Source organism: Chiloscyllium punctatum, chromosome 14 (genome assembly GCF_047496795.1).
Source record: "Chiloscyllium punctatum isolate Juve2018m chromosome 14, sChiPun1.3, whole genome shotgun sequence".
Taxonomy (NCBI): domain Eukaryota; kingdom Metazoa; phylum Chordata; class Chondrichthyes; order Orectolobiformes; family Hemiscylliidae; genus Chiloscyllium; species Chiloscyllium punctatum.
Genome location: NC_092752.1, coordinates 11091630 through 11110389, shown reverse-complemented (window position 1 = coordinate 11110389; position 18760 = coordinate 11091630). Strand labels below are relative to the sequence as shown.

The following is an 18760-nucleotide window of genomic DNA, read 5'->3' as shown; positions in this document are numbered from 1 at the left end:
CACAGCAAATGTTTAGACCATGTCCCTAAGTCTGAGATTCCTAATCTAGTGGAAGTCCTTTCTCTCTCCATCCATCCTATGTTTCCCTTAATAGTTTAAAAATGTTGATCAAATCAGCCCTTTGCAGTCGTAAATAGCATAGCAGGCCACTGCTATTGGATGATGTGACGCCTGGGTACCAAACACCAACAGCTTGTGGTTGGTATAGAAGCTGCCACCAATATTTCTTTCCATGCTAGTCTAAGGGCTGTTCAGTAGTCTGTGGTACAGGATGTACCATGAATAATTCTCAGTAGAAGGCCCTTTTGTCTTAGATAATACAATGTGGTTATTACATCTTAGTAACTGTATGTACGTTATATTCACTCTGAGGCATATTAACCATGACTAAGTAGTAGTGAGCAGGACAAATGTGTCTCCATCAGGACACCAATACCAGATTCATATCTGTTCCAACTGTCTGAGGCTCCACCTAATGGCTGTACCTTATATCACAGTGGGAGTAAAGTTCAGTTTAGCTCATAGATTACACTTTATGGAACATCTTTAACCTTCTCCATTCTGGGGAACAGATCTCTAGCTTGAGGAACCACTCCTCAGAATTTGTCCCTTGGAATCATGGTGTTGTTCCCAAATGACTCAATTCTGATTCGCAATGAAAATATTTTTAGCGTATGTTCACACTGCAACACACAAAAACTGTTTTCATAGAGTGAAACCTCTAAGAAAGGAACCTTTTTGCTGAACGAATGACATTTTACACCAATATTTTAATCCAGGGACACTTTCCTAACAGTTACTTCCCTTTTCTTTAGGCTTCTGAGAGAGTGTAATGAGGGAATATACTTCCAAAACTCTTCTCAATCTCACTATGAAGTTAATCACTCTGTCACAAAAAGATATAGGCTGAGATTTCACTCTCTCTCCACCTGCCGCTGGGAGAGGGTTAACAGAAGGGGAAAGAGGGCAGAGTCAGGCATCAGGGCAGCTGTCCAACACTGCTCGCATCTTACCAGCCAAACATCAGGCCTTCCCTGGGCGTCCAGGACCTTGGCACCACTTTCTTGGGGATACCCCTCATCCCAATGACTTCTGGGATGAGACAGCCACATTTAAATGCTATCTGCTTTTGAAGACAAGACTTCCTTGAGGTACAGAAGTCTTGCCCTGTGCCAATTAAGACAGAGAGACAGCCATTAAACTGATTCAGGGTAGGCTGGCCTGCCTGGAGGGGGTGCAACATAGAAAATAGATGCAGCAGGAGGCTATTTGGCCCTTCAAACTTGCACCACCATTCAATATGGTCATGGCTGATTGTGCAATTTCACGCACTCATCCCACCTCTCCTTTTAATTCCTTTTATTCTCCTCACCCCTGGGAAGGTGGTAACCAGGGCTTCACCCCGAAGGAATAACAGATGAGAACTGGAATGTCAGGGTGTAAACTTGTACCCAGCACAAGGTGGTGGAGTTCCACTTTCTGCACTGGCCCAGAGCTGGTGTCTTCAGGCTTCACCACACACATTGCTGCAACATAACCCATGGAACAGACTCAACAGCAGTCAGAGTTTTGCATATTCAGTTTAATTTGTTTCACAGAAACACCAGATATTTACATACACTCGTCAAAAAAAACCCACCAGCACAAACTGATTTCCATTGTCACAGTAGATAATTGTAATGTGCATAGCTCCATGCTGACCATTGCATACACTGTACATACAACAAAGTTCTCAGCAAATGGAATTGTCACACATAGAAAACGGAGCAGTAAATAGGTAACACCAAGAGATACAAACACATTCACACAAACGCGCACACTCACAGACACATTAAACACACACATACACACGATGCAGGCACACAAAACCTTTCTTTTTTACACATACATAGGATAGCATGACACAGATAGGCAGTTTTGTACTGTTGAACCCAAACACTATGTCTATGGAACTGAGCGGGTCCTCTCCCAGGCCCTCATTTCAGTGGGAGGGAATCACTGGAATGAGGCCTGGTCAAAAGCCACAACACTCTTGAGTACAGCGGGTGGAAGACTTCAAAGAACACTGTAAAAAAACATACACACTTAAAGAAAGAATTGTACAACCAGTAATATATGAATTTGAAGTACATTCACATAGAAAAAGAGAGAAGGAGCAATAAAAGAGATCTTGGTCAGTGCGCCCAGGTCTGTGGATACTCACGCTTCAGGCTCATAATCTTGATATTCGTCCTATAGAGGGTGGAGAAGGACAGAAACATCAGCTTACAGTCAAAAGTTTCCGATTTTCTCTATCCGTGTCAGGATGAGCCCCTGAGAGATGCTATCTCTGCATGGTTACCAGCCTGAGCCAGCAGGGTGCTTTTTAACAGTATTTGATACTGAATTCCCACCCGCTCTTGAGGGACGGGCCCCAACTGCATGAATTGGTAATTAAAACCTGGTGAGATCGGCCGAAGGATAACAGGGACTTCGACACCTCTGAGGCTGAACAATTGCCCACAGTGTCCCTGCTACACAGATAGATGACAATTTGGTAACTGCATTACCTTCTCCATATGTAAAATGTATCTCTTTAAAACGCTCATTTGTTCCGGGTTTGTGCACATGCATTCATTCCCCAATTCTAAATGTGTTGGAGAAGTTGGTTGTGAGCTACGTTCTTGAACTGCTGTGCTATACGTGGTATGGGTTAAGAAGGAAGCTCCAGGATTTTGACCCAGTGACAGTGAAACGAATAGCAATATATTTCCAAGTCAGGATCCAGAGAGGCTTGGAGGGGAACTTGTAGGTGCTGGTGTTCCCAAGTATCTGCGGCCCTTGTCCTTATGGATGGTAGAGGTCTCAGGTTTGGATGGTGGTGGAGACTTGATGAGTTGCTGCAGTGCATCTTGTAGATGGCCAACACTTTGCCACTGTGCATCAGTGGTCAAGGAGTACATGTTGAATGCATTAGGTAGGATACCAAACAAGTGGACTGCTCTGTCCAAGATGGTGTCCAGCTTCATGGAAGTTGTTCGGAGCTGCACTCATTCCATCACACTCCTGACTTGTGCCTTGTAAATAGATGGTGGACAGGCTTTAAGGAGTCAAGAGGTGAGTTACTCACTGCAGGATTCACAACCTTAACTGGCTTTTGTAGTTACAACGCTCACTGGTGCCTCCTGTTTCTCACTTGTATGGGTTCAGAAATTGAGAGTGTGGGTCAGTGTGGATCCTGACCTTTGACCTCACATTCCCAGCAGGCAATGCTAGATAGCAACCAGACTGGCAAAGTAGTTAACATTTAATCTCCAGTGGTAGGCCATTTATCAAATAGCAGTTGATGTTTGACTGGGGCATTTTTTGGATAAGGGATCCTGACACCATCTGGGGAGGAACATTCCAGGGCAGGGGTGAGAGAAGCTGGAAAATGGTCAGCTGACTGGGTGGGTCTGCCCTGAACCCATTAAGCAGTGGAGGTGGACACAACCAGTTCCTAGTCTGTCTACCACCCCTCATAGGAACCCCCACATCCTCTCAAACAGGTTGGTAGTTAGACCACATCCAGATCCATGGGAAAGCTTGGTGGATCCTCAAATGAATTAGAGCCAGGCACTTTGAGGTTTATTCATTTTGCAGTTTGGGGAGATTGGTCAAGAACTTGGGGGTGGGAAGGAAAGAGAGGTGCTGTCTCCTTGATGGGGTAGGGTGGGGTGGTGTGTGACCCTGATGGGTACCCACTAATGATAACTCCCCCAAAAACCCACACACCAGACCTTTTGATCGCATGGGCTGCTACGACAGACAACCCATTGTAAGCCACTATTGGCTCCCATTAGCAGGTATTCATTCTCCCAGGCTGACCTTCACCCATTCCTTTGTCTGCCCAACCATTTTTCCCTCTGGACTCCATCCTCCCCCATTGTCTACCCCTTCCTCCTCTCCTTTAGCAGATATACCAAACATTTCCTAGCTACAATGAGTTCTGAAGAAGGATCACTGGACCGAAATGTTAAACTCTGACTTCACTCCACAGATGCTGCCAGACCTGCTGAGCTTTTCCAGCCATCTTTGTTTTTGTTTCTGATTTCCAGTATCTGCAGTTCTTTGGTTTTTCTGTTTCGTACAAACACTTCCTTTCCACTGTTTTAAGCATGCTAAACAAAAATTACAATTCCAACTTTTGCCGAGCTGCCTGTGCCAACTATATTCTGGTATGGACCGTTTAATATCGCAATGAGTTGACTTATAAACAAGCTGAATAATGGTGGGTGGGCTGTCAATTTTACACATGTCCTTTGTATTGCAGGACAAGGTCAGAGGCTGGTCGGAAAGTAATGGGCTGGGAACTCTCCCTACATTATGGTACCCACTCTCTGTCCAAAGCAAATCCAATGAAGGGCTGAAAATATCCAGCCTTTGGTCTCCATGGGCTCAAAGGAGAACCAAGAACCTACAGCAGAGAAACAGGACACTTAGACCCAATGGTCTCTGCTGATATTTTTTTAAAAATACAGTACAAGAATCTCTCTATTAATTACTTTCCTCTTAACAGATTCTGTTATCCCAGCTTTTGCCAGGTATGTCCCACATAAGCTTCAAGCCACCCCAAAAATGCAGCAGTGTGAACTCTTCCAACACTCCATGTTGTAATTAGTATCCAAATCCTTACATTCTGTGAAAAGAAATTCTTCCAAACTATTGCAAAATCTGATTGCTGCTATCTTATCTTCAGTTACTCTGGTCCTAAACTCATCCACAAATGGGAACAGTTTGTCCACATCTACCTTGTCAAATTACCCTTATTACAAGTGTGAGGTTCTGTAGACTGTGTTTGGGGACAGTGCATGTAATTTAGGATACAAAGGAAGATTGAGGATAGCCATATGACCTGTTGACAGTAAAGTTGTGTTACTGAAGGATTTCTTATTGGGATTTCTTATTGAAGATTAGAAAGGGACGTAGTCTCTTTAATTGAGAAAAAGGGGCAAGGTCTTCAGACAATGACAATGGCAAAAGCATCAGCACTGACGAACTGTTCATCTCAAAAGTTTCAAAAATTTACTCGGATGTGTTAGTTTTTGTAAATGATTAGATATCAATTAAGATTAGATTACTTACAGTGTGAAAACAGGCCCTTCGGCCCAACAAGTCCACACCGCCCCGCCGAAGCGTAACCCACCCATACCCCTACATCTACATCTTACCTAACACTATGAGCAATTTAGCATGGCCAATTCACCTGGCCTGCACATCTTTGGACTGTGGGAGGAAACCGGAGCAAACCCACGCAGACACGGGGAGAACGTGCAAACTCCACACAGTCAGTCGCCTGAGGCGGGAATTGAACCCGGGTCTCAGGTGCTGTGAGGCAGCAGTGCTAACCACCGTGCCACCGTGCCGCCCACGGAATGAAGTTGTGAGTCAAAAGGTCAAAAGCTACTCAGCATTTTTACTTGGATACAAGGCCCATATGTTTTTGAGATGGACTTTGAGAGGAGTAGGACCACAGTACAGGGTTATCCTCAAGCCTGCAGTGAAAGAGTGAGAGAGAGACAGACAGCAAAAGGGAAGGAGATAGGGAGACAGCAAGCGAGTAATGAAATAAGTGAGAGGGAGAGGGGCAAGTGTGAGAGAGAGAGAGAGAGAGAGTCTGCTTTACAATACATGAATTTGGTGGGAATTTCCACTCAAGAGAACACGATCATGAAGTTTTAAAGACAAAAAGAAGATTCATTGCCTCACTTTGTCTCAGAGAAAGGATTTCTGTGATAACGTGCACCATGAATATCAATTCCACGAAAGGAATACCAGTTATCTCACTGGCAAAGGGAGAATTAAGTAGGAATTATTTTGGACTGGTTCCTGCAGAGTGATGTAGCCACTTAAGGGACAGAATGAGGAATATTCATAGAGGGCGATATTTGGACAGTTAAGTTTTAAATGGAGGATCTTTTCCAGAGTTTAGCACATTATTTGAATAATGAAATAGTTCAGTCATAGTCAATTTTAGATTGAGCGTTACAGTGAGAGTCTTAGAACTTAAAATCTTCTTGTGCAATTGTTTTAACATACTGGAAATTAAAATCTTGTTTTTAAAGTAACATTTCTCTACTCGAATCTTAACACCATGCCCTTTACTCACTCCCAAAGTCCCACATAAGGAATTGTTAAATAAAAGCAAAATACATTGGATGCTGAAAATTTAAAATAAGCACAGAAAATACTGAAGAAACTCAACAGCCTGGCAGCATCAGTGTAGAGAGAAACAGAGTTTCCTCAGAATCCAAACGTTCTAGGGATGTAACTGTTTCCTGAATTGTACGTAAGTCCATGGGAGCTCAAGGGAATATGTATTTACAAAATGGAAGTAAGTGTAAATAAAAAAAATTGAAGTCACCACAAAGCATTTCTCTATAATTGTACTCTGTTCTCATCACTGATATTTAAACAACCAAAAGAAAGGGCATTTGAACAGTAATATGCCCTTTGAAGTAACATGCAGTCAGGTGTCACAATCCGACTCAAAGTTCAGTTCTGATGGTGTCACATTTTTAAACCTTCTCAATGGATCTCAGACTCTTGAATTCAAACATCTGTCCAGCATTTTATATTTGTTGGTTTAAGGTTGCATTGACTCTTCCTGAAGCTCGTTTAAAGCTCTCCTATTCTAAATGACCCATAATGAGAACAATTTCATGAACTTACCCCTGGGGCTGCTCCGAAGGCTTCGGTATCAGGGTCAATTTGGAGTGCCTCTGTGCTGTCCATCACACCCTCCTGAGGGAAAAGATCTTCATCCTGTCAACAGAGTAAGTCACCATCAATACTGTTGGATTTAATCGTATGTACCATTTTAAAATGCTTAGTATTGTTGTTTGTTAATTAATCCTCAGAATGCCCTGCAAGGCTGTGAGACAGCAAAATGAACAAGCCCAGTCTGACACTAAGATACAGGGCCCAGTCTGACTCTGAGCTCCCGGGCTTATTCTGATTCCAAGGAACTAGGCCCAGTTTGACTCTGAGCTACCAGGCCCAGTCTGACTCTGAGGAACTAGGCCCAGTCTGACATCGAGCTCCCGGGCCCAGTCTGACTCCAAGGAACTAGGCCCAGTCTGACTCAGAGCTCCCTGACCCAATTTGGTCTCGAGCTGCTGTGCCCACTCTGATTCTGAGCTCCCAGGTGCAGTCTGATCCTGCTGAGTTGACTGAGTTTAACGGTTACCTGGCCCATGGATTGTTTCAATATTGCTCAGGGAGCAAAAAGTCAAAAGCTTAGTTTCTGTGTCCAAGAGAGACTCATTTCCCTTTGTGCAGCTGGGAATACAACAATGCATTGGGTTGAATTTAATGCCCTCTACTCCAGTAAGCCTTCAGAGGGGGCAAGTGGGAGAGCAGTGGGTGAAGACTGTCACTTGTTTCCCATCTCGAAAGGGGGATATAGAAAAGAAATGACCAGACATCATAAAGCGCTTTATAGTCAATGACATACTTCTAGAAGTGTAGTCTCTTTTGTAATGTAGGAGGTAGAGTAGTCTTCACACACGTAAGGTAAACTCCCACAGAAGGGAATTAGATATTGGCCAGATAATCTATTTTTGTTATGTTGTTTGAGGGATTAAAACCATTGATCAGGTCAGGAAATGGGAATAAAAAGAGTAACATGGCACCTTTGATGGAGATCAAAGATGGAGCCTTGGTTTAACAATCATCTGAAAGACAGCACTGTCTCAGTGGAGAGGGTCAACTTTGAGTTTTGCCCTCAATCCCTGGAGGGAGATTTAGACCTGGCAGCTCAAGGCAAAGTGTGATTAACCAAGCCATGGTTACCAGACTTTGTACTGAGGGCTACAGAGGAGCAATGTAAAAGAATGGGCAATATCTGTTGGCCTAGACAGTGACATATTGTTTCATATCCTATGAAACAATAATACAAGCAACGGTTTTATTTAACAAGGGCTAGGATATTATTTTATGACAAATTTGGACATGAGCATCAGAAAACCACCATTCCTTGTTCTTTGTGGGAGTCGCTCATTCACTGTTTCTTTATTTCTTTCTTGAGAGGTGGGCAACACTGGCATTTGTTGCTAGAAGCCATTTCAGAGGGTCGTTGTTGGTCTGGAGTCACATGGAGGCTGGACCAGGTAAAGTCAGCAGATTTCCCTCCCTGAGAAACATGAGTGAACCCGGACGGGATTTTAGGAGAACCAATGATAGTTTCACAGTCACTCAGACTAGCTTTGTGCTCCAAAAATATTAATTGAAGTTAAATTCCACAAGCTACTAGGGAGGGATTTGAACGGATGTCCTCAGAACGTAAGTCTGGATCTGTGGCATGCTAGTCCATTGACACTACCATTATACCACCATGACCCAATCTTTTGCCAGCTGGAAAACCTGATCGCTGGCATACTATGGAAGCAGTGGAAGTTTGGAACTCTCTTAGATGAGATAGTTGTCAAGGCAAGGTCAAATCTAAATTTTAAGTCTGATTTCACTACATTTTTTATGAGGTAGAGTAGTACGGAATATGGAACTATGCTGAGAGACAGATCAAATGCGAGGCAACTGAATAATGATGTAGACGTGAGAGGGTGAGTAGTCTAACTCTGTTCCTGTGGTTTGCTGCCTCTCACATACAACTGTGTGCTATTTACAAGATCTTTTTCTTCTCTGGAGAATCATGTCACTGCCAGGAGACTGAGGAGCTGATAAATCAGTTGTCAAGCTATCCATTAAGTAGCAAGACTGGTTCAGAATGGCAAAGTGATGGGGTCTAGTCAGAAAGGCAAGAACAGTTGGCAAGGTGTCAGTCAATTGGCACTGATAATGAGTATGCAGCACAGTTGGCAGGTTGCCTGGTATTGGCAGAAGAAAGCACATGGATAGGTCAGTAATGATCTGTCAGACAGCCACAAACTCAGTTACATTAATCATGATACATAATCTATTGTAATATACCCACTTTGTTTCATCCTTTCTCACCTAATGGCATGCCAACACCACATGGGTTGCAACTCTACAAGGAAGTGGCTCATCACCATCATCCCAAGGTCAATGAAGGAGGCAGAATAAAGACTGAGCTTGCCAGTGACGCTCACATCCCGTAGGCAAACAGAATAGACTTCAGCTCTGCAGCCTTCATTAAACTGATTGCTCTTGTTTTTAAAAATTCATTCACGAGATGTGATCATCACTGGCAAAACCAGCTGTGGCTGCCTCTACATAACTTTTTTTTACTCACTCAAGGTAGGTGGGCATTACTAGCTGTCCTGCATTTATTGCCTGACCCTAGTTGCCCGAGCAAAGGCGGCAGTGAGCTGCCCTCTTAAACCACTGCAGACCAGTGTGGTGTAGGGTGACCCACAATGCTGAAGGGTTGTTTGACTCAGCAACAGTGAAGGAACGCAACAGAGCTTCAGGTCAGGATGGTGTGTGGCTGAGAAAGAAGAGGTGCTGTTCCCATGTATCTGTTGCTCTTGTCCTCTGTAGAAAGCTACCACCATGCATTTTGGCAGCTCCTTGGCCATGGGTGACATAATAATCGGCTTGATCCCATTATTGCTTGATGCCTAGATAGAAACTGTCACATTTTAAGGCTTTGGGAGATCACTACTGTATTGTTTACCTAGATACTAGGCCAAATAAAACACCCTCATCATCATAGGGGATGCAAAATCCACCTAAAGGAGCAACTGGGGACTCTGAACATGCGAAAGTAACCAAGATCAAAGTCCCAAAGCATGGCAGCTTAAGTAGGGATAATAAACAATGACATGATCAGGTTGATTCTGAAGCTGTTCAATACATGTGATAGAACACAAATGTTACAGCCATACTTGGAGTGGCACAGTGGCTCAGTGGTTAGCACTGCTGCCTCACAGGAGTGGTTCAATTCCACCCTCAGGTGACTGTGTGGAGTTTGCATATTCTGAATGTGTTTGCTCCAGGTGCTCTGGTTTCCTTCCACAGTCCAAATGTGTGCAGGTTAGGTGAATTGACCGTGCTAAATTGCCCATAATGTCCAGGCTAGGTGGATTAACCATGGAAAATTCAGCGATAGGGTAGAGAGGTGGGTTTGGGTAGGATGCTCCTCAAAGGGTCGGTGTGGACTTGATGGGCCAAATGGTGTGCTTCCACATTTCTATGATAATGGAATGAGTGAGTGTGTTTACACTGGGGGATTAAATAGCTCATAAAGGTGATACAAGAAATTTAAAAAAAATGATGGATGCACTTTAGCCATTTCTTACTTTCATTTAAGTCACATTAAGACCAAGAAATTCACGCTAAAAGGCTAACCTTCATTGTGACTGAATATTAAAACAGTGTCTCTTAAACACCATCCCACTGTGATCCTATTTTGAGGTTTGTAAATTGCTATCACCATACTGGGTCAAGAGTTGAGCAGAAATACTGTGAGCACAGGGCAGGTGGAGAGTTGAGAGAGTGAGATGCTGTTACCACAGGAGCGTTTTTAAGTAAAACACATTTTTGGAATCCAGATTGGGCCTCAAAAGATTCAGCAGTTAAACCATAAACAATTGTTTTCTTCAAAAAATCATAGAAATTTAAAGGGGTGTTGCAGTTGGAGCCACTTCTGCCTCAGAGTGGGGTCACAGGCCAGACTTTGGGAAGCCTTGTGTTTGAGGTTTGAACCAAATGAACTGGTTCCTTACAGGAAGAGCTTTACAGATAATAAAGAGTAAAATAAACTAAGTTTTCACAGTCAATGGCACTGCACTCCAATTACTACCATGAACATCTGTTCATATAAACACAAGCAGGCCAAAGGATAAATCGAAACCAATACAGTGGAGCAGAGAGACATGATCTTTACATCAGAGAATTCATGAAAGGGATCAGACAACAAAAGGAGGTTTAGAATACTTTAAATCATTGCTGATGTACAGCATGCTGCTGTGAAAATTAAAAACAGAATCTGATAGTTCCCTTAATTAGTAGAGAGCACAGTTCAGTTCCCAAGGACATCATTAATAATCTGTAAACTTCAGCAGTGCTAATATCATTCTGCGATCTGCAGGTTGCTGCATTAACATTTCACAAGGTGAATGCCTTCAAATCATTGCAATCTTCGCTCTTTAATCTATGTTACCATTATTTCTGCATCTCTGTGATAGAAAGTGAAACCACTTCCTCACAAACTGTATAGGGGCTCAGCAGTAGGAGCTTAGCCAAGGAGGGCGGACACCGGAACGCTGAAATTTAAAAAGCAGAAAATGCAGGGAAAGAAGTCTCAGCAAGTCTGACAGCATCAGTGTGGAAAGAGGAAGAAAAACAGAGTTAGTGTGTAAGATCTGTGACTTGTCATCAAAAACGTGACAAGACAGATACTGCCAGACCTGAGATTTTCCAGCAATCTTTCTTTTTTTGTCTCTGATTTACAGCATCCGCAGTTATACAGTCATAGAGATGTTCTTTCAGTTTTTAAGTCAGAGATGTAATGGTTTTTGAACAATGGGTGGGTAGAATAAGGAAAAAAAGAGGGAAAGGGGGTGTGTTTGGTGTGGATTGAATGAGAGAAAGAAGGGTTACTTCTCCTGGGCCGCCAAGAGAGACGGGGTAAGAATAGAAACAAAAGAAATGAGTGAATTAGAACAGAAGCAGGTGGCAACTTGCTGAGGTCAATGGATAGATAGGCAATGTGACCAAAGGTGAGCCAGAGCTGTTCAATGAGGGCAAAGCAAAGCCTCAGGCGACTGACTGTGTGGAGTTTGCACATTCTCCCCGTGTCTGCGTGGGTTTCCTCCGGGTGCTCCGGTTTCCTCCCACAGTCCAAAGATGTGCAGGTCAGGTGAATTGGCCATGCTAAAATTGCCCGTAGTGTTAGGTAAGGGATAGATGTAGGGGTATGGGTGGGTTGCGCTTCGGCGGGGCGGTGTGGACTTGTTAGGCCGAAGGGCCTGTTTCCACACTGTAAGTAATCTAAAAAAAAATCTAAAAAAAAATCTAAATTCTGAAACAAATTGGCTTGCATTTAAGTGGGGTCTAAGAGCGAAAGGCATCATGGGTGTTAGATTAGATTAGATTCTATACAGTGTGGAAACAGGCCCCTCGGCCCAACAAGTCCACACCGACCCTCCAAAGAGAAACCCAGCTAGACCCATTTCCCTCTGACTAAAGCACCTAACACTATGGGCAATTTAGCATGGCCAATCCACCTGACCTACACATCTTTGGATTGTGGGAGGAAACTCACGCAGACACGGGGAGAATGTGCAAACTCCACACAGACAGTCACCCAAGACTGGAATTGAACCTGGTCCCTGGTGTTATTGTTTTCACTTCCAGGAGCAGTTTATAGCCATGAGTTATAACTGACGCACTAAGACTCTTGTTAACATTCCACATCATTTTCTCTTTACTTGCTGCTGTAATAAAGATACTTGTCACAACCACTTATATCCTGTTTTATTGGTTTGTGCAAATGAAGAGGTAAGAAAGGCTAGTATAGCTTTGTTGACTAATTTATTGTAAAATCATGAAAGACTTCCAATTTTTGAGACTGGCACTCAATTCCATTCTGAGGGAAAACTGCACAATTGCCTACACTCTTCCAATGTTAAATTGATATGTAGTACATGTAAGATATCCTGGGGTATTATTCAAAGATGGGAATGGATTCTTTTTGGGTGTCAATCATCATTTATTTTTTATTCACCCATAGTCCTACCAGACCATAGGGCAGAACATAACTGAGCAGTTATCTGTGGGATCATTCTGTGCTGCTGTGCCTGTGTGCACAGCAAGTGACCACATGTATTCTTGAGATCTCCCAAGAGTCTGGATTAGAGTGGTGCTGGAAAAGCACAGCAGTTCAGGTAGCATCCGAGGAGCAGGAAAATTGACGTTTCGGGCAAAAGCCCTTCATCAGGAATAGAGGCAGAGAGCCTGCAGGATGGAGAGATAAATGAGAGGAGGGTAGGGATGGGGAGAAAGTAGCATAGAATGCAATAGGTGAATGGGGGTGGGGATGGAGGTGATAGGTCAGGGAGGAGGGAGGAGTGGATAGGTGGAAAGGAAGATAGGCAGGTAGGACAAGTCATGGGGACAGTGCTCCCCATGACTTGTCCTACCTGCCTGTCTTTCTTTCCACCTATCCACTCCACCCTCCTCTCTGACCTATCACCTTCATCCCACCCCCATTCACCCATTGTACTCTTTGCTACCTTCCCCCAATCTCCTCCATGACCTATCACCTTCATCCCACCCCCATTCACTCATTGTACTCTTTGCTAGCTTCCCCCACCCCCATCCTCCTCTTATTTATCTCTCCACCCTTCAGGCATTCTGCCTGTATTCCTGATGAAGGGCTTTTGCCCGAAACGTTGATTTTCCTGCTCCTCGGATGCTGCCTAAACTGCTGTGCTTTTCCAGCACCACTCTAATCTAGAATCTGGTTTCCAGCATCTGCAGTCATTGTTTTTACCTAGTCGATTATATCCCAACAGTGACAGGAGGTCCACTCTAACAGCAAGATTTCTGTTCCATAAATCAGATTTCACATTAGTTATGAAAGTCTGTTACAATTATTGACTTTATGGCATTTGAAAGCAAAACTGTTGAAATAATTGAACTGTGAACATGTCCAAATCTACTTAGGTATGTCCCCAAGAGAGTTGTAATGCACAAAGCCTGTTATTCTACAACTCAGAGGGACCACTGATTAGGGACTAGCAGGGAAGCTTTTTAATTAAGTGTGTATTCAATTCAAGTACTCTACTCAACAATTAAAAATACACAAATGTGATACTTCAGATGAATGTCCTCATTATGATTCTAAGACATACTACTGAATAAGATCTATGGAAATAAATTTTGCTGGCCCACACATTTTAAACCTCTCCTGGTTGGAAGTTAATGCACATATAACTTGGTTTCCTTTTCCATGACACAGAAGGGTAGGATTTGCCCCACAGCTTTCTCAACCCCACTGTCAAGTTCAAAGAAGGCTTTGTAGGCCCTATTGTATGGGTAACAGCAACCCAATGTGATTTGCCCCACAACAGCCAATTAATGAGCACAGGGCCAGCTTGCTATCCCAGTGAGAACTATGAGGGAGGACTCAAAGCTGGATTATCAATAGGAGGCCCTCTAGCAACACCAGGGAACTGAGAGAGAGTGAGAGAGAGAGAGAGAGGTTCTCAAAAATGGACCCACACCCTCTCTCCAATTCCAGAAAGATTGGGTGTGTGTGTGTTAACAGGGAGGAGTAAGGACAGACATGAGAAGGGGAGAAGAGAGATGGGGAGAAGTTGAGGGGAGGGCAAGGGGAAGGCAGGAATTGGAAATGAAAGGGGGGGAGGGATTGAAGGGTGAGGGGGAGCAGGAGGGAGAAAGTGAAGGGAGGGGAAGGGAGAGGTGAGTGGTGTTAGATGGTCAAGGGATGACAGAGGATCAAGACAGGTGATGGGAGAGAGTGAGGGAAGAACAGAGATGGGTGAAAGGGGAGTAAGAAGGGATGGGGAAGTGAGGAGGAGAGGGAGCAGATGACAGAAGGGCTGAGCTGTAGAGAATAGATGTGGTTGAGAGGGATGGAACATGGAATGAGGGAGTGAAGAGGAGGAGGAGGAAGGGTAAGAAGATGATAGGTGGGTAGGAGAGACAGGTAAGAAAGGAGGATATGGGGATGGGGTGAATGAGGGAATAAAGGGGAGAAGGAAGGGGTGATGAGAATTCCCTCCACTGGACATCAATGACTGATACACCTAGAAAGTCAAAAGGCTTGCCGATCGGTCAGTTCCAGGCAGCTATGCTCCCTGCCACACAGCCCCTACCCCCTCACTCCCACCCACCTCTTAATAACACCCCAGGATGGGAGGGGGTTAAACTGGGGAACCAGCTTTCAGGCCATTGGAGCAACATTCCACTACCTCACCCATCTTTCCAGTTCCAGCTAGATCTAAAAATTCAAACTTGTATCAAGGGAAGGCAATGGCCTAGTGGTAATATTGCTGGACCTGATCCAGAAACTCAGCTAATGTTCTGGGAACCTGAGTTCAAATCCTACCAAGGCCGATGGCAGAGTTTGAATTCAACAAAAAAGATCTGGAATTAAGAGAGTACTGATGGCCATGAAGCTATTGTCAGAAAAAGTGTGGGGTGGAGAGTCAGAGATGAAAGGGTTGCACTGGAAAAGCACAGCAGGTCAGGCAGCATCTGAGGAGCAGGACAGGGTCAATGTTTCAGGCATAAACCCTTCATCAGGAGGGCTTATCCCTGGAATGCGACTCTCCTGCTCCTCAGATGCTGCCCTTTTCCAGCACCACCCTTTTTGACTATTGTCAGAAAAACCATCCAGATTACTAATGTCTTCCAGGGAAGCAAATGTGTTAATTACACCTGGTCTGGCCCATATGTGACTCCAGACCCGAGCAAGCCATTCAGATGTATCAATCGCTATCAAGTCTCAACAAGGAAATGAAACTGAATGGACTACCTGGCATTGACCTGGGCACCAGAAACCGACAGCATATGGACTTTAGTGGTTCAAGAAGGAGGCTCACCACCACCTTCTCAAGAGGCAATGAGGGATGGGCAGTGAATGCTGGCCAATCAGCGATGCCCGTGTTCCATGACAGAATCCATTTAAAAATCTGAAATAATGTTTTACTTGTCGAAGCAGCACTTGGAAATAATTACATCACTGATAAGGCTCTATTAATCTGCAGAACATTGACCTTAAGGCATTCATTAGATTTGTACCTTCTGCATTTCTGACAATCTAATCAATTAAGTGAGAGGAAAATATTTCAACTGGCAGATGGCACAGAAACTGAAGGACTCACTTGCAAGAGGGTGAGGACAAGTTGCTTTAACCATGCGTTAAGAATATATCGAAAGAAGGTGGGGTTGAAGCAGATTCAATTTAGCTTTCAAAAGGGAGGTAGATACTTATTTGAAAAGAAAATATTAACAGGGTAAGGGGGAAGAGGAAGACTTGAAATAGCTAGTCAGATTAAGCAATGAGGTCTCTTCAGACGGGCTGAATAGCCTCTTTCCATGTGTCAATTCATTTTCTCAAATTCTCGAACAGTCAAAGAAAGTTTCTGAGGCAATTAATCTGATTTCAGCTACCAGCCACTCTACACACACGGAGATGTAGTTTAACATGGTAATTAGAATTCTGAGGACGGAGCATTGATGGAACAGATTGGAAAATAAAATGGCTTAGATAATGCTGATGAGGAAAGTGAAAGGGAGAGCGGCCTGATTTTTAAAGAAGCTTGTCCACAGCATGGAGGCATCACTGGCTAGGCCGCAATTATTCTCCAACCCGAATTGCTCAGAGAGCAGGAACATGATTCTATCACTTTGCTGTGAGTCTGGAGTCACATGTCGGCCAAACAAATTTCCCACTTTCTGTTTAGTCAGCTCACGTCAGCTGGGGAATTGTCAAATTATCCTGTCATCTTTCCAGGAACGTCACTCATCCTTGATACGCAAGTAATCCCTTTGGCAATCATTAGATTGTCTGCGTGGCCATGCACAGCATCAGATCCACTACCAGAGAAAGCAGTGATTTGTCACACCCTGTGACAACTCACCTGCCACAAAACCAATGGACTGATACAATTAGTTCCATTTGCAATTGACCTAAACCAAAACTGCTTTTTCAAACATCTGCTCAAGCCTCCCACAGCAGAAAGATTGCTTTTTAATAAACGTTCAATACTAAATATGCAAGAACCTTAAAAATTAATTGTCTCCAAGGCAGAACTGATTTCTCCAGAGAAATGCACACTATTGCATTTTCCCAATCAAATTGCCAGAGGCCCTAACAACACTCAGGAACCTTACTTGTTGCATTGGCTGTGACAGTTAACCATCTCAGCGAAAGATTGGAAAGACGCAGTGAAAGAAAGCAAGGAGAACAAGGCTCTGCTAAGCATTTTGCTGAGGGCTTATACTGAATTTATAATTTCTCCCACATGACCGTGAAATTCATTGCATGGAGTGAGAGGGGAGTGCTGTGAAATTGAACAATGTCTACAATAACTTCAGCTAGACTAACCACCCCTTCAATCTGTCTCTATTGAAGTTACAAGTCCAATTCCCCTAATTCCCCAACATTATACTCCATTTACCACCTTCTTGCTCACTGTCCATAAGGACTCTCATCAACTTTTACAGGTGCACCATAGACAGCATTCCATCTGGCTGAAACTGGTCTGCCAAGGAGCATAAGAAACTACTGAAGGTGGTGTGCACAGCCCAGACCATCACGTAAGCCAACCTTCCATCCATTTACACTACCTGTTGTCATGGAAAGTCTGCTAACTTCATTAAAGACACCTCCCACCCCAGTAATGTTCTCTTCCAAAACTCTTCCGCCAGGCAGAAGATACAAATGCTTGAACACATGCACCAACAGGTTCAAGTACAGCATCTTCCCTGACGTTATTAGACAGATGAATGGACTGTACAATTGCAAATAATGCTGATCTTGTTCATGTTGATTTTGCTTCGTGCACTTCCTGGGCACTGTAATCCATGTGCCTCACTCTGGCTAAGCACCCTATAATCTGTATGTCCTTGCTTACTATCATCTGCCTGTACTGCTTGCAAACCAAGCTTTTCACTGTACTTAGGTACATTTGACTACAATCAAATCAAATCAAACTCAAACTTACATTGTGTCAAAAACAGGTAGCTCAAGTCAGAAAATTTCCTGTCTGGAACCTTTGCCTCGGGATTAAGTCTGAATGGCATGATTTTCAATCTGGGTGGTCAGTGCATGTTCGAATTGGGCCCATCGTTCCTTAAATGCAGATCAGAGGTGGCCGTAGAGTTTGCCAAGTGTTGCAGCATGTTCTCGGGGACTTTTTTTATGAACGTCAGATACTTCGGCATCAAATCTCACTTCCCCCACCCATTTCCTAAGGCCATGCGTGCCAACCCATGCCTTCCCACACACTGCCACCTATCCTCAACAGTCTCTTATATTCTGCTGGGAGTGTCCAATAGACCTTTCACTCAGATTCAATTCACCCAGTAAGTGTGAGGAAAAGGTAGCAATTTCCTAGCTTCAGCCCACTTGCTTTAAGTCAGCAGCATCAAACCCCACTTTGCAGGCCAAGAAGATGATGATTCAAGACCACATATGTCAGTGAAGATCCCACAGCTCTACTCAAGGGAGAGACAGAGGCCTTGGCAAAAATTTATCCCTCAGTCACACCTACACATAGCTTATCTGGTCATTATCACATTACAATTTGTGGGAATTTGCCAAGTTCAAATTGCTGGTGTTTTTCCTGCAACAGCGATTGCATTCAAAAATACTTCATTGGCTGTCAAACACACAGATGTCCTGAGGTTGGAAAGGGTTCGAAATGAATATAAGTTTTTAAAAAATTCACTCATGGGCCATGGACATCACTGGCTGGGCTGACATTTATTGCCCATCCCAAGGTGGTGAGCAGGTGGTGGTGAGTGGCCTTCTTGAACCACTGCAGTCCACCTTGCTCTGAGGGAGGGAATTCCAGGATTGTGACCCAGCGACAGTGAAGGAACAGCAATATATTTCCATGTCAGAATGGTGAGTGGCTTGGAAAGGAACTTGCAGGTGATGGCGTTCCCATGTATCTGGTACCCTTGTCCTTCTAGTTGGAAGTGGTATGGGTTTGGAAGGTACTGTCTGAGGATCTTTGCTGAATTTCTGTAGTGTCTCCTGTAGATAGTACACATTGCTACTATCTCCACTAGGGCAGCCTGAAAAGTAAACCTGTGAAGTGAGGGCTCATTGTCTTTTCTC

The 18760-nt window shown here is 43.9% G+C and overlaps 1 protein-coding gene across 2 annotated transcripts in view; it reads right to left on the bottom strand.

Annotated features, from left to right (window-relative positions):
- Positions 1 to 1567: 1567 nt before the first annotated feature.
- LOC140485591 (alpha-synuclein-like) overlaps positions 1568 to 18760 on the bottom strand; it is an 82805-nt gene continuing 65612 nt past the window's right edge. Inside the window, exons 5-7 of one of the 2 annotated variants that reach the window (XM_072583871.1) lie at positions 6691 to 6783; positions 2204 to 2232; positions 1568 to 2084 (exon numbers count right to left, since the gene is read on the bottom strand). In XM_072583871.1, coding sequence (XP_072439972.1) covers positions 2015 to 2084; positions 2204 to 2232; positions 6691 to 6783 — 192 coding nt within the window. In that variant the 3' untranslated portion in view covers positions 1568 to 2014. The remainder of the gene's footprint in view (positions 2085 to 2203; positions 2233 to 6690; positions 6784 to 18760) is intronic. The other variant, XM_072583869.1, reaches the window with a different exon arrangement.